This window comes from Macrotis lagotis, chromosome 4, assembly GCF_037893015.1.
Source record: "Macrotis lagotis isolate mMagLag1 chromosome 4, bilby.v1.9.chrom.fasta, whole genome shotgun sequence".
Classification (NCBI taxonomy): Eukaryota; Metazoa; Chordata; class Mammalia; order Peramelemorphia; family Peramelidae; genus Macrotis; species Macrotis lagotis.
In genome coordinates, this window is record NC_133661.1 from 132,231,137 (window position 1) to 132,248,840 (window position 17,704).

At 38.3% G+C, this 17,704-nt stretch overlaps 1 protein-coding gene across 2 annotated transcripts in view; it reads right to left on the minus strand.

The window, feature by feature from the left end:
• Positions 1 to 6,934, minus strand: part of FAM174B (family with sequence similarity 174 member B) — a 54,817-nt gene extending 47,883 nt beyond the window's left edge. For both annotated transcript variants that reach the window (XM_074234153.1, XM_074234152.1), the window contains exon 1: positions 6,621 to 6,934. In XM_074234153.1, the coding sequence (XP_074090254.1) occupies positions 6,621 to 6,934 (314 nt within the window). The remainder of the gene's footprint in view (positions 1 to 6,620) is intronic.
• Between the last annotated feature and the right edge of the window lie 10,770 nt (positions 6,935 to 17,704).

Below are 17,704 nucleotides of genomic sequence, written 5' to 3' on the forward strand. Positions count from 1 at the left end.
AAAAACTTAACTCAAATAAAAAAAATTTTTTAATGGGGCAGCTAGGTGGCGCAGTGGATAGAGATCAGTCCTGGAGTCAGGAGGACCTGAGTTCAGATCCAGCCTCAGACACTTAATGATTGCCTAGCTGTGTGACCTTGGGCAAGTCATTTAATCTCATTGCCTTACATAAATAAAACTTAAAAAAAAAAACTTAACACATTTTCTAATCCCCAAACTAGCTCTCCCTCCTGACTGATTTCTTTAAAGGGGGCCCATCATCCTATCACCTCAGTCATCTTTTAACCTTCCCTTTCTCTTCCAACCTTCATCTAATCATTTGACAAATTCTGTCCATTTTTGGAATAGTAGAAGACTCCTTAACTCCTTCTAGTGTCCAAATCATATAGTATGCTATCACTGGATTCATTATGCTAACACATTCCTTTGATAATTTTATTTATTCCCCTGCTCATAATTTCAATGTTCCCCAACATCTATAGAATGAAATCCAAATTGAAGGTCCTTTATTATCTAGTCTAAAATCTATTTCATCAATCTTCATCTTCCCCAAGTCGTCATTCAATCTAAAAATGGTATACACATTGTCTCCCAGAAATGTCTTTTGCTTTCTACATCTAAACCTTTCTTTGCTCATATCATTACCCCCTTCCTATAATGTCCTTCTACCCTCTTCTTCAAGCCTTTGTGATGTATCCACAAACATTAATTAAGTGCCTACTATGTATCAAACAATGTGCCAAGCATTAGGCAGACAAAGGCAAAAGAAAATCCCTTCTCTCAAGGAGTTTGATTGGGGGTGGGGAGCACATGCAAATACCCATAAACAAACATGTCATATACAAGATAAATTAGAAGGTAGGACTTTAGCTGGAATTTGGTGAAAGTCAGAGAAACAAGGTGGTAGAGCCAAAGAGAGAGAAAGAATTCCAGGTATGAGGGACTATCAGTGAAAGTAAAGAAGCCAATGTCAATCGATCACAGAGTCCATAACTAAAATCTGAATTTTTCATTAATTTTGCCATTTCTGTAGAAGACTGTAAAACATACTCATCTTTCCTTTTACAATGTTTCATATATTTAATACCTCATACTGTGTCTATAAGACAAACTCAAAAGCATTATGTGGTATGACAGTATAAAGGCAAAAACACATTAAAACAAAAGGCTCTGGAACAAATTAAAGAAAGGATTTTCTCTTTCCATCTGAGAGAAGATACCAAAGTGACATTTCATGCAGACCCACGGCTTAGCATGAGAAGTATAACTCTAGGGCTATAAAACTCAATTCATGTTATTGACATAATGGAGAAATCCAATATCTAAGCAGATGAAGAAGCACAATGAGGTCTCAAAAGGAAGAAAAATATCTAGACCCTAGGGGCTCAAGAGCCTCTAGGCCAGGGAGGCAGATGTTCTGATCCAAATAATGATTCCCTCTATTTGAAGGATAGTCTTGTTCCTTAAAATTTGAATACAAATTAAACTTTGGTTAACTGAATCGTAATTTGAATGCAACAGAAGAGATGGGTATTTTAAATTTGAGTTGAACCCAACTGTAAAAATAGGACAGAAGGAATGAGAGGCAGTGGAAAATGACCTCTAAATCTTAATTCTTTAGCAAAAAAAAAAAAAAGCATACAACCTCACCTTGATTTGTGTGCAGTTTATTAATACACATTAAGCATTAATAATAGTAGCTGGAATTTACAAAGCACTTGAAGCTTTATAAATACTTTATACATATCATATTTTTTGATCCCCACAACATCTGGGAAAATAGATGCTATTATTATCTCACCTTGCAGTTGAGAAAACTGAAGCTGCACAAGATTAAATGACTTGCCCAGAGTCACATAGTAAATGTATCTGAGGCAAAATCTAAACTTAGATCTTGTTGATTCCAAGTCCAGGCCTCTATCTATGACATTTTGCCACCTTATTACATTATGAAACAAAACACTCAATAAAAGTTTCAGTTCTCCAGTATTTTTATCATGATAAACAAACTAAAGCTATGTTGATATTCTCTCTTAAAGTCATAAAAAATAGTCAATGGGGATTCTTTTCATTGCCAAAAATGGGGGAGCAGGGATGGGGAGAGGGAAATGCTTTGTTTTGTTTACTGTTTAGTTTCTTCCTAATCAACAGTCTGAACAGAATTCTTAGGGTCTCAGGAGTCTCCACAAGGAAAGACTCTTACCTTGAAGTTTTGCCACTGATCCAAACCAGGAATTGTTAGCTGACCTATATTGCCCAGCCAGCCTCATCTCAACCCCAACGACCCCCAAAAAAACCTCTTTTCAGATAGAAGTTTATAGAAATGTCTAGAAAAGTAGCTGAACAAGAATAAGAATACACATTAAATATAGCTATTTAAGCAGAAAGTAAATAGGAGTAAATGGAGAAACAATTCTGAAGAGCCAAGTGATAACATTTTATACCTCAAAACCCATTTACTTCAATGTAAATAGTTGTGAAGTAAATCTTACTGATTGTATTGATAATGAGTACTGGATTTGTAACAGGCTGTTTTTGTTTTCACTTTAGGTCCCATAGTTTCTTCATTTGTAAAATGAGGGAAGTTGGTCTCTGAGGTTCCTTCCAACTCTGGATCAATCAACTTTCAGAAGGGAAGCATCATAGTCTAGGCAGGTCACTTTGGGAGTCGGCCACTAGGTCAAGTTTACATCAGTTGTCCTGCTTTTTCCAAGTCCTTCCCTTGCTTCACATCTGATCACACAATTTATCTGATAATGAGAAAACCCAGGCAGGGCAGGATGGAAGTAATCATAACTATAGATGTGAAACTTATAAGCTGAGCATTTGCAATTCAGAGACTGCTCTTCTTATTTACAGAACCCTTTGATCAAAACATACCAGAATTCCCATGCTTTGAGGAAAAAACAGGAAAAACAGAAAAATTTATATTCAGAAAACATTGAGGGGCTAGAAAATCAAAGAATGCTGAAGTTCTTAAGTACCTCCCAGTTCTAATTCTGACCAATGATCTTGATGCCAGGAATACAGGGAAAGACTTATGGGGAAAACTGGAAGAAAATGACATTGGGGGCAGCCTAGGATCTCCTATTTTGACCCTGAACAGGTCAAAAGCAAAAGTACCACTGCCTCCAGTTAGCTATCTTTCTGACTACTCCTATTTTCCTTCCTCAGGCTCTTTTTTTTTTTAATTAGATAATTCACTCAGTGTAGGTATCTGCTACTTTACAAACACTGTCCTCATTTTTTTCCACATCATCTCTATTTTTCAACAGTCACTCAGTACCTTCTATGTAAAAAAGCACTGTGCTTATATATGTGGGAATTAAAAGGAAATGTCTTCAAGAAGCTTACAATTTAGAGGGGAAAACTTCAGTTAGACAAATATTTAAATCTAAGATAACTGTAAGGTTAATGGATATAGAGTGATGAGTTCAGTGGAAGTTCAGCACATATGCAACCTTAGGTAAAGAAGGAGGGGATCATGAAGGTTTCAGAAAGATGTAGAATTTGGGTCATTAAAGTCCTATTAGAGGATTTCAACAAGACCCATAGGAAAAAAAAAACATAACAGAAGGAAAGTGAAAGGCCATCATGGTAGGACATGAATGAGAATAGTGAGTAATCATAAAGTATTTGCTTATATGAGGGAATAGAATGAAAACACCTAGAAAAGAGGCCCTGAGGTTTTGTAAGGTGAAGGAATTCCCACCTCCACCCCCTCCTCAAAAAAAAAAGGCCCATTTATTCCATCACTTCTAACCTTGCTTTATAACAATTAGCCATGAAAACTATCCTTAGGGAATATAAGTCAAAGAAAATTGAAAAGGAATTTTCCAAAAGTAACATTTTTATAATTATCAGATTTAGTCTCCTTTTTTGCCAACAATGATAGTTAAATTAGATTCTTCTTGCTCCCAGGTATAGGATCAGAAGCTTAGTCGAATAAAAAAGGTCCAGGAGGAGAGAACACTAATCAGTTTGCCATGACAGATGTTTCTTGGCAAAACTAATCTCTTTTTATCATTCCACTCCCAAGTAAACAAGAATCCACCCCCTTTTAGCCTGTAGAGTAAGCTGCATGACTCAAATATGCAGGGCAGTCCTTTCACATCTGGAGCCATGCTGGTTTATATTCTACTTCCCATTCTTGGGGCAATGACAAGGAGCATGCTGGTTAAAGAGTTAAGATATTTTCTTTAACTTTTTTTTAGTCTTATGGGTTTGGTTTCATGTTTTGGTCCAGTTAACAACTGAAATCTCCAAGCAACTGCTTCTTTAGCCACTTAAGTTCTCCAACTGGAAAGCCAGCAGGATTCTGGGATTTATGGCTTCCCATCTCTTGTTTTTCATGGCCCTGAACTTCTGGGACATAGTGTGTTGTTTATTTTCATTTCTCCGTAAGGAAAACCCTTTACGCAAGTTCTGTAGCAAAAAAAAAAAAAAATCACAAAATTTTTCATCAAGAGCCCTAAACTTCCCATCTAAGTTTTTTCTCATCTATTGATGGTATTCATACACTTAGTGAGCTACTGGCTTCATACATGTTCCCATAAATACAACAGACATTAAGGTTTGTTGGATAGCCCAGGAAGGGTGTTGTGTGACCCATGAAACCCCGACCCCCTACAGGTTTGGGGCAGTTTAAACTTGGCTGAGCAACAAGACACATTTGTTACACTTCATGCAGGATCAACATCTTGCAGCCATTACAGAAAATGCTACTTCAGCGCATTATTATGTGGCCACACACAGATACACCGTTCCCATGGCAAACGTTAACTCCTCCACAAGCTCTCAGGCATGAAACCACTCCTATCCCTATCACCACCAGCACACATATACAATCTGAAATATATAATCAACCCATTACCTTGAACCTAAAATCTATAAACTTTCATTTAAAAGTTTCTTAGAGAGCAACTCTGTTTCATTTACTCAACTTTTACCTAAGTCTCATTATTTATATCCCAATTAGTCTACTCTGTCATAAATATTTACATAGCATTTTCTGGTCACAAAGCATTTTTACGGACAATATCTTTGTCTCTATAACAAGCATTTCACATGTTGAATTTGGAATCAAAGAACCTGGTTCGAATGCCAACTCTTATTTACCAGCTGAACCCTGGTATGACCCTGGATAAGTCATTAATCTCTCTCTATGCCTCAGATTCTTCAATTGCAAATCAAGGAGGTTGGATTAAATGGTCCTTCCCTCTCTAAATCTATAGTCTGATATGGGCAGCCATCATGGCATGGTAGAGAACAGGCCTTAGAATCAAGAAACTTAAAATTAAAATTAAATCTTTTCTGTGACACATATTAGCTGTCTGAGTTTGGGCAACTCACAATCTCCTAGACAATTCATTTTACAAATGGATCAGTAATCTTCTTAGGTGAAGGTAAGTTTTGTACATGTGTGACTCAACAGTAGACCAAAAAAATAAAACGGAAGACCACTCCAGTGATTTAAGTAGCTCAAGTACAATGATCCTCATTTTTTAGATGAGGAAATAAGCTCCTGGAAATTCCAAGTATTACACAAAACTAGTAAGTGATTTTTGAATTTCAAATACAGGTCTTCTGATAGAGGCAATTAAGTGGTACTGTGGAAGCAGTACTGAACATGGAGTCAGAAGTACAAAATTCTAATTTCAGCACCATCTGTGTCACCCTAGATAAGTAACTCAACTTTGGGCAGCCTCAGTTTTAACCCCAAAATGGGAGTAATAATAGCATCCAAGGTTGAAGTACCGATCAAGTGGGATAATAAAGTGCTAATGAGATTATTCTAAACATAACTTCCTTCTATGACTTTTTAAATCTGTTTAAGTGAAAGGAGAGAAAAGGGGATTATTTGCAGTGAGAGAATGAGTTTCCTCGTCACACAAAGAACTCATGGTAAAAGGCACAACTACAACACATAAATCTCAAGACTTCTTTTCCTGGTACTCTAACCTAAGTTGTGGCAGGGCCTGTAGCAGCACCTGTGTGTTCCAATTCACAAACACTTCCTAGAGGGTAAAAAGTGGACCTGAAGAAAAGGCATCTGTGACCAAAGGCAGGGCCAATGGAAGCCTGAAAGGCAGAGACAATTCTGGCAGAGGAAACATGAATTGAGACACCAAAATGAGAGTGGAGAAGGGTCACAAGCATCACTGCATCTGAGAGCTTTGGTTGAGGCTCAAAGGGTTGAACGTGTCCAAGGATGGTGGCGCTGTGGATAGAGCACCGGCCCTGGAGTCAGGAGTACCCGAGTTCAAATGCGGCCTCAGGCACTTAATAATTCCCTAGCTGTGTGGCCTTGGGCAAGCCACTTAACCCTTGCAAAAACAAAAACAAAAAGAAAGAAAGTATCCAAGGAGCAGTCCAAAATGTATAAAAATGGAGATACAATTACACTAGTCTATCAACCCTACTGGGGGAGGGGTTCCCAACTTGCTACAGTTGCCCTACGGCAGAGCCAAGATCTCCTCATAGCCGAGGCGTGTCAGCCTGGGGCAGCGGCTGCCCGGCGCGGGGGCCCTGGCATCTCCAGGGTGCGGGGCGCTGGCCCTGCCGGGGCTCCGCGGCGGGAGGGGGGCGCGGGGAAGGGGAGCCCGCTGCGGCCGAGCTACCTGAACACGCGGAGCAGCAGGCAGGCGATGAGCAAGGAGGAGAAGGCGCACGCCACGATCACGGCCGCCTTCAGCGTGGGCAGGTCCCGCAGCAGGCTGGAGATGCGGGTCACCAAGGCTTCGCTCCGGTTGGCGCCGCCGCCCGCCGCCGCGTCTCCGTGCAGCCGGGTGGCGTTCCCGGGCCCGGGCCCGGGGCTGCCCTCGGCCGGCCGCGGCGGGGCCCGGGCCGAGGGGACGGAGACGCTGGCCCAGACTCCGGGGGCCAGGAGCAGCAGCAGCAGCAGCGGCAGCGGCGGCGCGGCCGGCGCTCTCATGGTGCTCGCGGCCGCGGCTGTCCGGAGCCTGGCACCGGGCCGCCGGGGCGCGGACCGCAGGAGACCGGGGGGCGGCCGCGGGCCGGGGGGCTCGGCCTGGCAGGGAGCGGCGGAGGCCGGAAGAGCCCGCGCAGCCGCCGCCGACACGTCGCGCCAAGCCATTCGATGGGCTGCGGCCCCGCGTGGGCGGGCCTGGCGAGCCGGGGGCGGGGGGCGGGGGGCGGGGAGCGCGGCGGGCCGCCCCCCGGCCGGAGCCCCCCACCTGGGCCGGCCCCCTCCCGAGTCCCCGGGGGGCCGCTCTCTCACCAGCCCAGAATACTCATAACTTAGCAATAACCATTATAACGTTTCCGTGGGTCAACTTCATTTACAGCATTTCATTAACTTAAGGCCGAGCTGAGCCACAGACTACGACTTTTTGTCTATTTCCTCCTTTTCCCCTGGAGAAAAAAAGAAAAAAGGTGCAGAGGGGATTTAAAAGTCTGGAGAAGAAGTGAAGCGGTTGGTTCTTCCTCAAAGATGAGGAGATGCTGCTAATTTAGCGCCCCGCCTAAATATAGCACCTCCACCGAAAGAACGAATCCCCACTCCAACTAAAGGCTTCTAAGTGACAGCAGCCTTGTGTTTTGAACGACAAGTAGTCATATTTATTGTAAAATAAATTATATTCATGAAAAAAACCACCTGGTAGAGTGGATAGCGTCCGGGCCGACTTAGGTTCCCTTGGACACTAGCAATGTGACCCTAACTTCTAGGCACTGCAGGTCACTGCTGGTCGGTCACAGAAGGGTTGAGATTTGAGAGTCACATTGGGAATCCCCTGCTGTTGAAATCACAACTCCATGCTAAATATGTATTATGTGACAAAAGTCATCCAACTTTCCCTCAAGAAACTTTCATAATTTCTATTACCATATTTGGCAGGGTTGTTTTCTCAGGAATGGACCCTATCCATGTTTAAGGGTCTGCTATTTCCGAACTTCTGACAACCTCCTAAGGGGTAAAACAATTTGGTTCTTGAATCCAGCCCTATCATTATCATTTAGACACACTTCCCAGCAATGAACTTCCTTTGCATGAGGCAGAGACTTCCATTCCCATTTTACAAGGGTTCAGACTTCAACAAGAGACTACTTAGGCCACTCTGGGTCATTTTAGAAGACAGCAGCAGAACTAAGAATGAAATTGGACTCAATTTCCTGTCATAGCCAAACTACTAGAAAGGCTTGTCTATACTTGCCACCATTTTCTCAGTCACATATACACATACCCCTTCCCCACCCCACCCCTATCTTCTCAATCAATCCCTTGCAATCTGGTTTCCTACTCACTTAACAGATGGAACCTAATCTCTCCAAAATTGCCAAAGATCTCAGCTGCTTAAACCAATGGTCTTTTCTTAGTTCTCATTCTACTTCACCTCTACACAGCTCTTGACAGTTAAACATCCCCTCCTTGACTCTCTCTTTTCCTTTATCTTCAAAGACTGATTTCTTTTGCTGCAATGTAATTCAGCAAGTAAGCAGTAAGTGCCATGAAACAGGGGCTGTTGATATAAAGACAAAATAGTCTTGGCCCTCAAAGAACTTGTATTCAACATGGAAACAAAGTCAAGACTGACAAATTGCTTTCTGTGGGGAGTGGGGGGAGGGAAGTAAGATTGGGGGAAAATTGTAAAACTCAAAATAAATAAAATCTTTAATAAAACAAAAAAGAACTTGTATTCATGCTACCAGACTTCCCAGCATGGCGTGCCCTCAATCAGAGAGAGTGCTGCACTCTATGAGGAAGGAAGAATTGAAGCAGCACAAAGGAAACAACATATGTAAGTTTAGAGTAAGAACTCCAGGTGTTCATATGGACTATTGTGCCCAACCTGTGGCAGAGTATTCCAAACTCATATTGGCCTGATCAGCCACAGTTGGGCACACTATAATTTATCTCAAACATAGTGATATCATTTTGATCTTCAGTAAAGGACAAGAACCAACCAACCAACCAACCAACCAACCATTCACACTACTGGTTCTCCTCCTACCTGTCTGATCATTCTATTTCAATATTCTTTAATCAATTATTATCCTCTACCCTGCTACCAAGTACCAGGGGTCCCCCAAAGCTTGTTCTGGTCCATTTTTACTCTTTATAATCTCTTCTTCAGGGATCTCATTAGCTCCCATGGAGCTTCTTAAAGATTCTGCTTACAGACCCCTATGGATCCAGTTCTAATCTCTCTCTCCTGGATTTCATCCCCTCCTTTATTATCAAGTAATTGCTTTATATCTCCACCTAGATGTAGTCATATCAAAAATAGATCTCATCTTTCTCTAAAATCCATTCCTCTCCCAATCCTTCTGTTTTATGTTAATAGAGGCATCACCCTTCTATTTGTCTAAGTTTACCATCTTGGAGTCAGCCTTGACTTGATGCAAATAACAAAATTAAGATAGTCACTGCTCTCCAGAAATTTAAATTCTAATAGAGCAAGAAAATACATAAAACATATAGGAGAGTGGTAGCCAAGGATGCTGATTTCTGGAAAGCCATAGGGACCAGGAAGTAGAGTCCTAATACAATTAATGGATTTATTCTTTCCAGGAATTATTACATTTATATGATTATTGTTTCCAGAATCAGAAGTGGAAAGGGAAAAGGTAGGAAGGTATTTAATTATTATTAGAGCATGAAATAGAAATGGGGAAAAGCAGTCAGTGCTGGGATAGATATATAGAACTCTTACCTGATCAGTGTTCCAGAGTCCTTGGGCAAGGATTGAAGTGCCAGATCAGAGGTGAAGGCTGGAAGTGGTAGGAGGAACAATGGCATGAAGAGACCCATAGATCAGAAAAGAGAGAAGAAAATTTCATTTTGTACTCAAAATTGTTCATTGCAGTTCATCTGAATAGAGTTGACTTTCATTTATTTATGTGTTTGCTTTTTAAATATTATCTAAGTTGTGAAGGAATTTAAATGACAAAAAAGAAGAGATCATATGTGATCCTAGAGTCAATAACAGGGAGTCACTGGAACTTACTGAGCAGATCACAGCCAGAGTTAAGGAACATCATTTAGATAACTGTGTGGAGGATAGATTGTAGAAGACAGAGACTTTTTTTTAAGGTTTTTGCAAGGCAAATGGGATTAAGTGGCTTGCCCAAGGTCACACAGCTAGGTAATTATTAAGTGTCTGAGGTCGGATTTGAACTCAGGTACTCCTGACTCCAGGGCCCATGTTCTATCCACCACACCACCTAGCCACCCCGGGGTTTCTTAATCTTTAGCACACTAGTAAAGCCTATAAACTATTTCTCAAAATGTTTTTAAATGCAGAAAATATATTTATCAAAGCTAAAAAAACAGATCCCAGGCTAAAAATCATGGACTAGAAGTGAGGAGTCCAATTAGGAGAATATTGCAATCATCCAGGCTATTGAATTATGGAAAATTTGGGGCCGGGAAGGTCTTACAAATGTGAGATATGTTTCTAAGGTCTAATTAACAAGAATTGGAACCTAATTGAATGGTGGGAAAGTAAAGAAAAGTGAGAATTTGAGGATTGTCAAATTAGATCTCTAGATTTATGGTGGCACACTTTCCATCTTTTTTCATCTTCTCCAAATGTCTGATTATTTAGTCACCTTCTCTCCACCTTGTACACAAGGATATGGTGAGAGACTTTGTCAAATGCCTCACTGAAATCCAGGTGTACTATGTCTTTGAAATTCCCTTGATCAACCTACAAGTCTATTAAACCTGTCAAACAATGAAATGAGGTTAGTCTGGCATGACCTGCTCCTGATGAACAAGTTCTCTGAGTAGCAAGGTTTGTTTTCTAGACATCTGACAGCTACCTCAAAGGACCTAAAAACAGTTTTGCCTAGGAGTCCTTTTTTCTGTATTAAAAAAAAATTCCACAATGTATATACTACCTTCCCCCAAAATAGGTTATGTATTATCTTGTTAAGGCAAGGGATGTTATGTTTTCACCAGCAGTTTTTCAAATCAAATCAACAAATATTTATTAAATATCTACTAAATCTTGGAAAGTATCAGTCTAAGGAACATGAAGATTCACATTCCTACAGGACAGCCAATAATAGAAAAGACTGAACACTTAAAGACAACAAATAGAAAAGCAGTCATAGGACAGTGTGTCTTTAATTACCCCCAATGAATTATGCAAACAATAATTGCTATAGAAGTTATAAGAAGCTAGACCAGTATTTCTTTGGTACATAGAGGACCAAGGAGGTTTATGTGCATTTTATTAGCTCTGGGATCATCAATTCATCCCTAAAACCCACATTTGAAGATATTTCCCCAACAGTTCTATAATTAACAGGACCAGGCAGATATGATTCATGATGATAATTCAATAATTTCTGAGGGAAATTTTTCCATACAATGGATGGAAGAAAAACCCAATAGTAAATATTTAAAACAGTCTGAACAGGGCTCTGAGGAAAGTGATTGAGCCACAAGAAAGACAGATGGGCCTTACTGGCTATGGTAGTATGAAGAAACAATAGCAGAACCAACAAAGACCAAAGTGTCCATGATAGCTCTGTGGTTAATCTAGTAAATTCAGGAACTATGAAAACCACAAAAACTTAGTAGTATCACCTATTTTGGTGGAGAAGACAGGACCAAAAACTAAGAGAGAGAGAGAAAGCCATATCAATACCAAAATGAGGAAGAGAGCCGCTGACCAGAAAAACACTGATTTTGCCATCCAACAAGCCCATTAATTTAATTTATTTGTTGTAACAATTTTATTTTGCGGCGACTGTGAAATTCAGTCATTCAGAAACTGAGGGAGGGAATGCAACTCAGCAGAATGTAGACTACATCTGTTCTCTTCTTATCCAAGATAAAAAACTAGTCATTTCTCTTTCTTTACCTGGATTTTAATAATGCTACATACAGTGCTTTCTAAGCTTTACTACTTAGAAGAAAACTAAATATTCTTAGGATATCTAGAAAGGAATTAGATTGTTTTCCAGAGACACTGAGTAGAAGTAAAATAGGTTATAAAATTATTCTTGAAAAAAACTTTAAAAATATAAACACTGTCCAAATGAGCCCAGAGTCAAATGGCCACGAGTTCCAAGAGAGAAGGATAAAAATGGAGAAGACAAATTCATTCTAACATTTCTGCCCACAGGAATCCCTCTAGCCATTAAAATAATCCTTTAACCTATTTCTTTTTTAACACACACTGAGTGCAAGACAACACTCAATGAGTACTTTTAAAGTTCTATTGAGCCCACTTCTCCCCCCAAAAAAATTGTTGCCAGTTTTTGTAAATAAAGTAATTATACAACAAAATCAATTTTTTCTGAAACTCAGACTATAAAAGTCCTGTTTTGCATTAGAAAATCTCTCAATAATTAATATAATATAATATAATATAATATAATATAATATAATATAATATAATATAATATAATATAATATAATATAATATGATATAATATATAATAATATAGGAGAAAGTACCTTTTTTTAAATAACTGAGCTAATTCATAAGGATCAGATCCCTATTCTTAACTTGTTTCCTTTGTCAGAGCTACATTGGTTCTGATGGATAGCCTGATGCCACTAATTTTACTTTCCAATGGGAAATAAAAGTTTTATCATCTGATATTCATACCTAATTTTATAAATTATTCATCATTTTTGCATGGAAGTAAAATAGCCTCAAGCAAGAATATTTCAAAGAAATTTTATACAGTATTCATAAAAGAATCATGTGCTGGTTGCCAGACAGTTTGTACAAGTCTTGAAGCTAAAATACACTAAGCACTGTCTCTATTTTTTAGCAGGAAAAAGATTGTCAAAGTTCTGTCTCTGTTCATTCTTGATAGGTACAAAAGATTTATGTTTTCTTTGAAATTAATATGGACTTTAGTAGTATTCATATACATAGGTCTAAAAATAATTTGATATAATATATATATAACTTTTTAAATCATTTTTTCAAACCTTTCCATGTCAAATACATGAACATGTAATTGCTACATCAGAAGATACCAATAAGAATGAGGTGGGGGAGGAGAAGGAAAGAAAGAGGACAGAAGGGAAAGAAGGAAGAAAGAAAATATTGTCTGATGTGATTATGGAAAATGGGACCAAAATCAATTAAAGTTCGGATAATTTCAATTTCCCTCAATTCTGAAAGTTAGTTTACTTTTTTAGAGAGATAAAAAAACACTAATAAAATCACCATTAGATTTTTAAAATAGACAAGGTCTACTTGTCATTCAGCTTCTGTCAATATCATACAATTTTTATAAGAAGTAACTTTACATATTTCATTCTCTGAGTTAATCAGTTCAGTTTCCTGCTTTCTAAAATGACATTTGGGCCTATTTTTTTATGGTAATAAGCATCACTATCAATATCAACTGAAAGGACCATTAACTTCAAATTGTAGCTAATGAAAAGCAATGATTCTTCCATATATTCAGGTCAGGCTAAGTTAACAGCACGCAATGTAAGTTCTTTACATTTATCATTTCATCAATTTTTATATAGTCTGGTTGGTATATAAAAATTTTACACACACACACACACACACACATGAAATAAAAGGCTTTTGCCAAGTTAAGAACTATTTCAATCTCTGTGTCTAAAGCATCCCCTCAGAGGGACAAGGACAGCACCAGTTTTGTTTTTAGCAGGGCAATGGGGTTAAATGGCTTGCCCAAGGTCACATAGCTAGGTAATTATTAAGTGTCTGAGGCCAGATTTGAACTCAGGTACCCTTGAAGTTAGGTACCCCTGACTCCAGGGCCAGTGCTCTATCCACTGAGCTACCTAGCTGCCCCTGGCAGTACCAGTTTTAACAAACCAATTGAGCAGCATGCAAAAGTGCCACCCACTTATTTTAAAAAACAATTTCAAAAGGAGTCATTTCACAGTATTGAAATGAATAATGCAGAGATGGAAATATCCAGGAAACCTTTGAATGGAGATTGTTCCATCTGTCTGTAGCTACTTATTTATTCAAACATATGTATGGTCTGTATTAAAGTCTCTGGATTTCTGGGGTGCAAAAACCAGCTGAATAAGTCCATACAGTGCTACCAACTTTCCCCTACTAAAATATCTTTTTAATAGGGAGCCATCTTTGATTTGCAGTTTATAAATAGTGATTATGGGGTTAGATCCAGCTGAAGCTGTGAAAATTTGGCAGTTTTTGCCTCCTTATGCTGTCTATTATCCTATCAATGGGAAGCATTAAGTAGTGCATAGAGCACTATATTTAAGTCAAAAAGATCTGAATTCCAATCCTATCTCAGGCACTTATTCACTATATATTCACTACATATTCACCTATTCACTGTAGCAACCCTTCAGCCTCAGTGTCCTCAAATATAAAATGGGAATAATATAGCACCCCCATGGCTGGGTGGTTATGAGGAACAAATGAAATAATGTATGTAAAGTGCTTTGCAAAACTAAAATCATTCTGTATATGTCAGATATTATTAATACCATTATTATTAGATTTAGGCCTAAACAAAAGGACTTCTTTCCAACAGACCTATTGCTAATGACTTCCAACTATTAGCATCATTCTTTTAGATTAAGATATTTTTTCATAAAATCTCTCTTAAAATGCAAATGTGAATTATGTAAATGGGATGCATTAACCTATGATCCTATTTTTTCTTTAAGGAGTCCTAATCTCATTGGTGTGCGTAATTTTTCCATCAATTTAGATCATCTTAATTCCTCCATGACTTAACAGAGTTTTCATAAGCTTCTATAATAAAAAAAAAAAAAACCACTGCCCAAGCTCTGATGATAATCCTTTGGTAACTTTAGGTTTCCAAGGGGTTATAAATGAAACAATAAGTCAGTCTGGGAATTTTCCAGAACCAAAAGGAATGTTAATTTTATTATAAGTCCTAAGGTAAGGACAGAGAGAGGGACAAATACATAGGCATGCCAAGTTAGAAAATAGCTGAAGTAAATGTACATGTCAGAGCTATCTAATGAGGTCTCATCATTTAGAACACCTAGGCCACAGAAAAAAATGAAGAGCTTTTAAGTGAAGATGAGTGGAAACAGTAGCAATATGGTGCCCAAAACACATTATAGATCATCTGAAGAGAAAGAGGAAATAGGAAGATGTTTGGAAAACAGATTAAAAGCCTGGCTCAGAGGTGATTAATGGCACCTGAGATAGAAGAGATTGTCCTGAGACCATCCCTCATGCAAACTAGGCTAGCTTTTCTTTAAAAGTCACTAGAACTATTTTAATTGACTCAGGGCACTGATAGCTCAAGTTTTTGATCTTTGATCAAGCTTTCTGGAGGCCCAAGTTAAAAAGAAAGAAAGAAAGAAAAAATAACCAGGGCAAGAAAAGTGAGCAACTTTTAAACAAAAAAGTTTGAAACACACTTTGTTGGAAAAATTGTAGAAGATAGGCAAGGCAACAAGGTGATGCAGTGGAATAGAGTAGATAGAGCATTGAAGTCAAGAGGACAGGAGTTCAAATCCAGACTCAGACACTTGACACTGATTAACTTTGTGACCTTGGGCAAATCAGTTAACCTTGATGCCTCTCAGTCTGCACCATCTCCAGTCCTCCTGATTCATATCAGGTTACAGAACTGATGGCTCTGAAGGAGAAAGTGAGATTGGTGACTTAGCATGGCACCCTCTCACTCTAATCCAAATCATGTGCTCCCTGGCATTACCTCCCTAATGTCATGATCTTCTTCAACAATGAAGGACAAACATCATAATCAGTTTTCTGATTGATGGACCTCAATAGATAACACAGAGGCAGGAACAATGTGCCCAAAGGAGTCAACGCTATATCTTTGCTGAATATCCTTCCCCAACTATGGTTAAGTACTCTTCCATTTGATAACTATCAAGTGTTCTACAAGTTTCTTATTTGATTCTGAATCTTGAATTTAAACTACCAAACTAGCCAGAATCAGGTCTGTCCTATTATAGCATGTCATACAGGAAAATGACAGGTGCTGTACATTTTTCTGACCAAATCAGACTCTAATAATCCTAATTATTTTTTGACTTTCATTAAGATTGACATCTTTCAAGAGGTGAAAACTCAATGAGGGAAACATTTGTACTGAATCTAATTCTTACCACCACCACCAAGACACAACAACAAAACAACTGGTTGCTATGATAGAAATTATGGGTAACTTTGTGGGAAATAACTACTATATCTTTGAATTTATGATCAAATAGGATGTAAAATCAGAAATATTCTAACATGCACCCTTGATTGGGGAGAGTAGATCTTGAAAGTTTAAGAAAAAGGATAAATAAAATTCCATGGAGTAAAATTATATAGGGAAAAGTAACAAAAGAGAGAGAGAGATAGGAAGCTCTCAAGAATAAAATTGAGAAGACATAAAGAAAAATAGTTCCAGTGGAGGAGAATTATCAAAAGAAAGTTGAACAGCAAATTTGTCATTTTTAAAAATAAATATAAAAGATAGAAGTGAGAGAGAGTAACAGTGAATTATATACAAAAATATGGCACAATTCTGTACTAATAGTTTGAGAAGTACTAACAACATTCAGAATAAGATGAGACTGCTGAGGAAATGTAGAGTCACAAAAAGAATATTAAAAGCTATATAAGATTCAAAAAAAAGGGATAAGACTGACATTCAGGATAGATGAGACTACAATAGATGACTGTGTAAAGGTAAAGCCATCCACTCTTATTTCTCTTCTGTTGGGTTTTTTTTCCTGCTAAAGAGAATGATCACTGAACTTCAAAGATCTGAATAAAAAATGGCTAACAGGAAGTTGAGACCCAAGAAGAGTAGGCAGAGTACATGGACCTCCTCAACCAGTTCATACACTCAAAGAACTGAAGACTAGAACTGAAGATTTCTGAAAGATCACATAGAATGAAAGAGTTTCAGGAAGACAGGAAAAATCATTTTGATTTTTTAAAAAGGTGGCAAGAGAAAGAAGAATGGCATATACAAAGTATAGTAGGTCAGTTATCCTAACTTTAATTACTGCAAGAATTCTAAAATGTGAATGAATGAATGAAAGATGAATAGAAAACTGGTTCAATGATAGGACCAGGGGAGTGTTACAGCCAGCTGAAACTGTCTTTTGAGCCCATTATTAATCAATCCCTGATTCATAATTTGTTTGTTGATTTCTAGACTTAAAAAATGTGATATAGAAAATATTAACAATGTAAATTAAACATAAAAGTGTGTCAAGTGCCTTTTTTCACACACAAACAGAGCCAATTATTAAATATTTAACTACTGTGGGACTCCAAAAATATCATTAAATAACCTAATGTCAATTTGGTTGGAGGGTTCAATTGCCAGATTACAGGGATCTGTGCCTGACTCTGTTCTATTTAATACTTTAAATATTGCATGTTATGCCAACTTGGGAGAAATGCACAACACACAGCAGAGTACAGTCAGGATTTTCAAAAGGACCTTGACAGATTAAAACATTAGACCAAATTAAATAAAATGAAATGTAATATGGATAATGGTAAACCCTTACATTAGGGTTCAAAAGAGCATATGTCAAAGAATAAGTTAGGAAGTTAGATGATAGCAATTCATCTTTAAAAAAGGCTAGGAATTTTAAAAATATGCAAATCCAACATAAATCAGGAAAGTTACAGCACTCTAGATTAGGGAGGTGATCATTCAGGTGTTCTTTCCAGTTTTCACACTACATTGTGTTCCTTTCTGGGTACCACACTTAAAGAAAAACATTGATAAGACTTAGAAC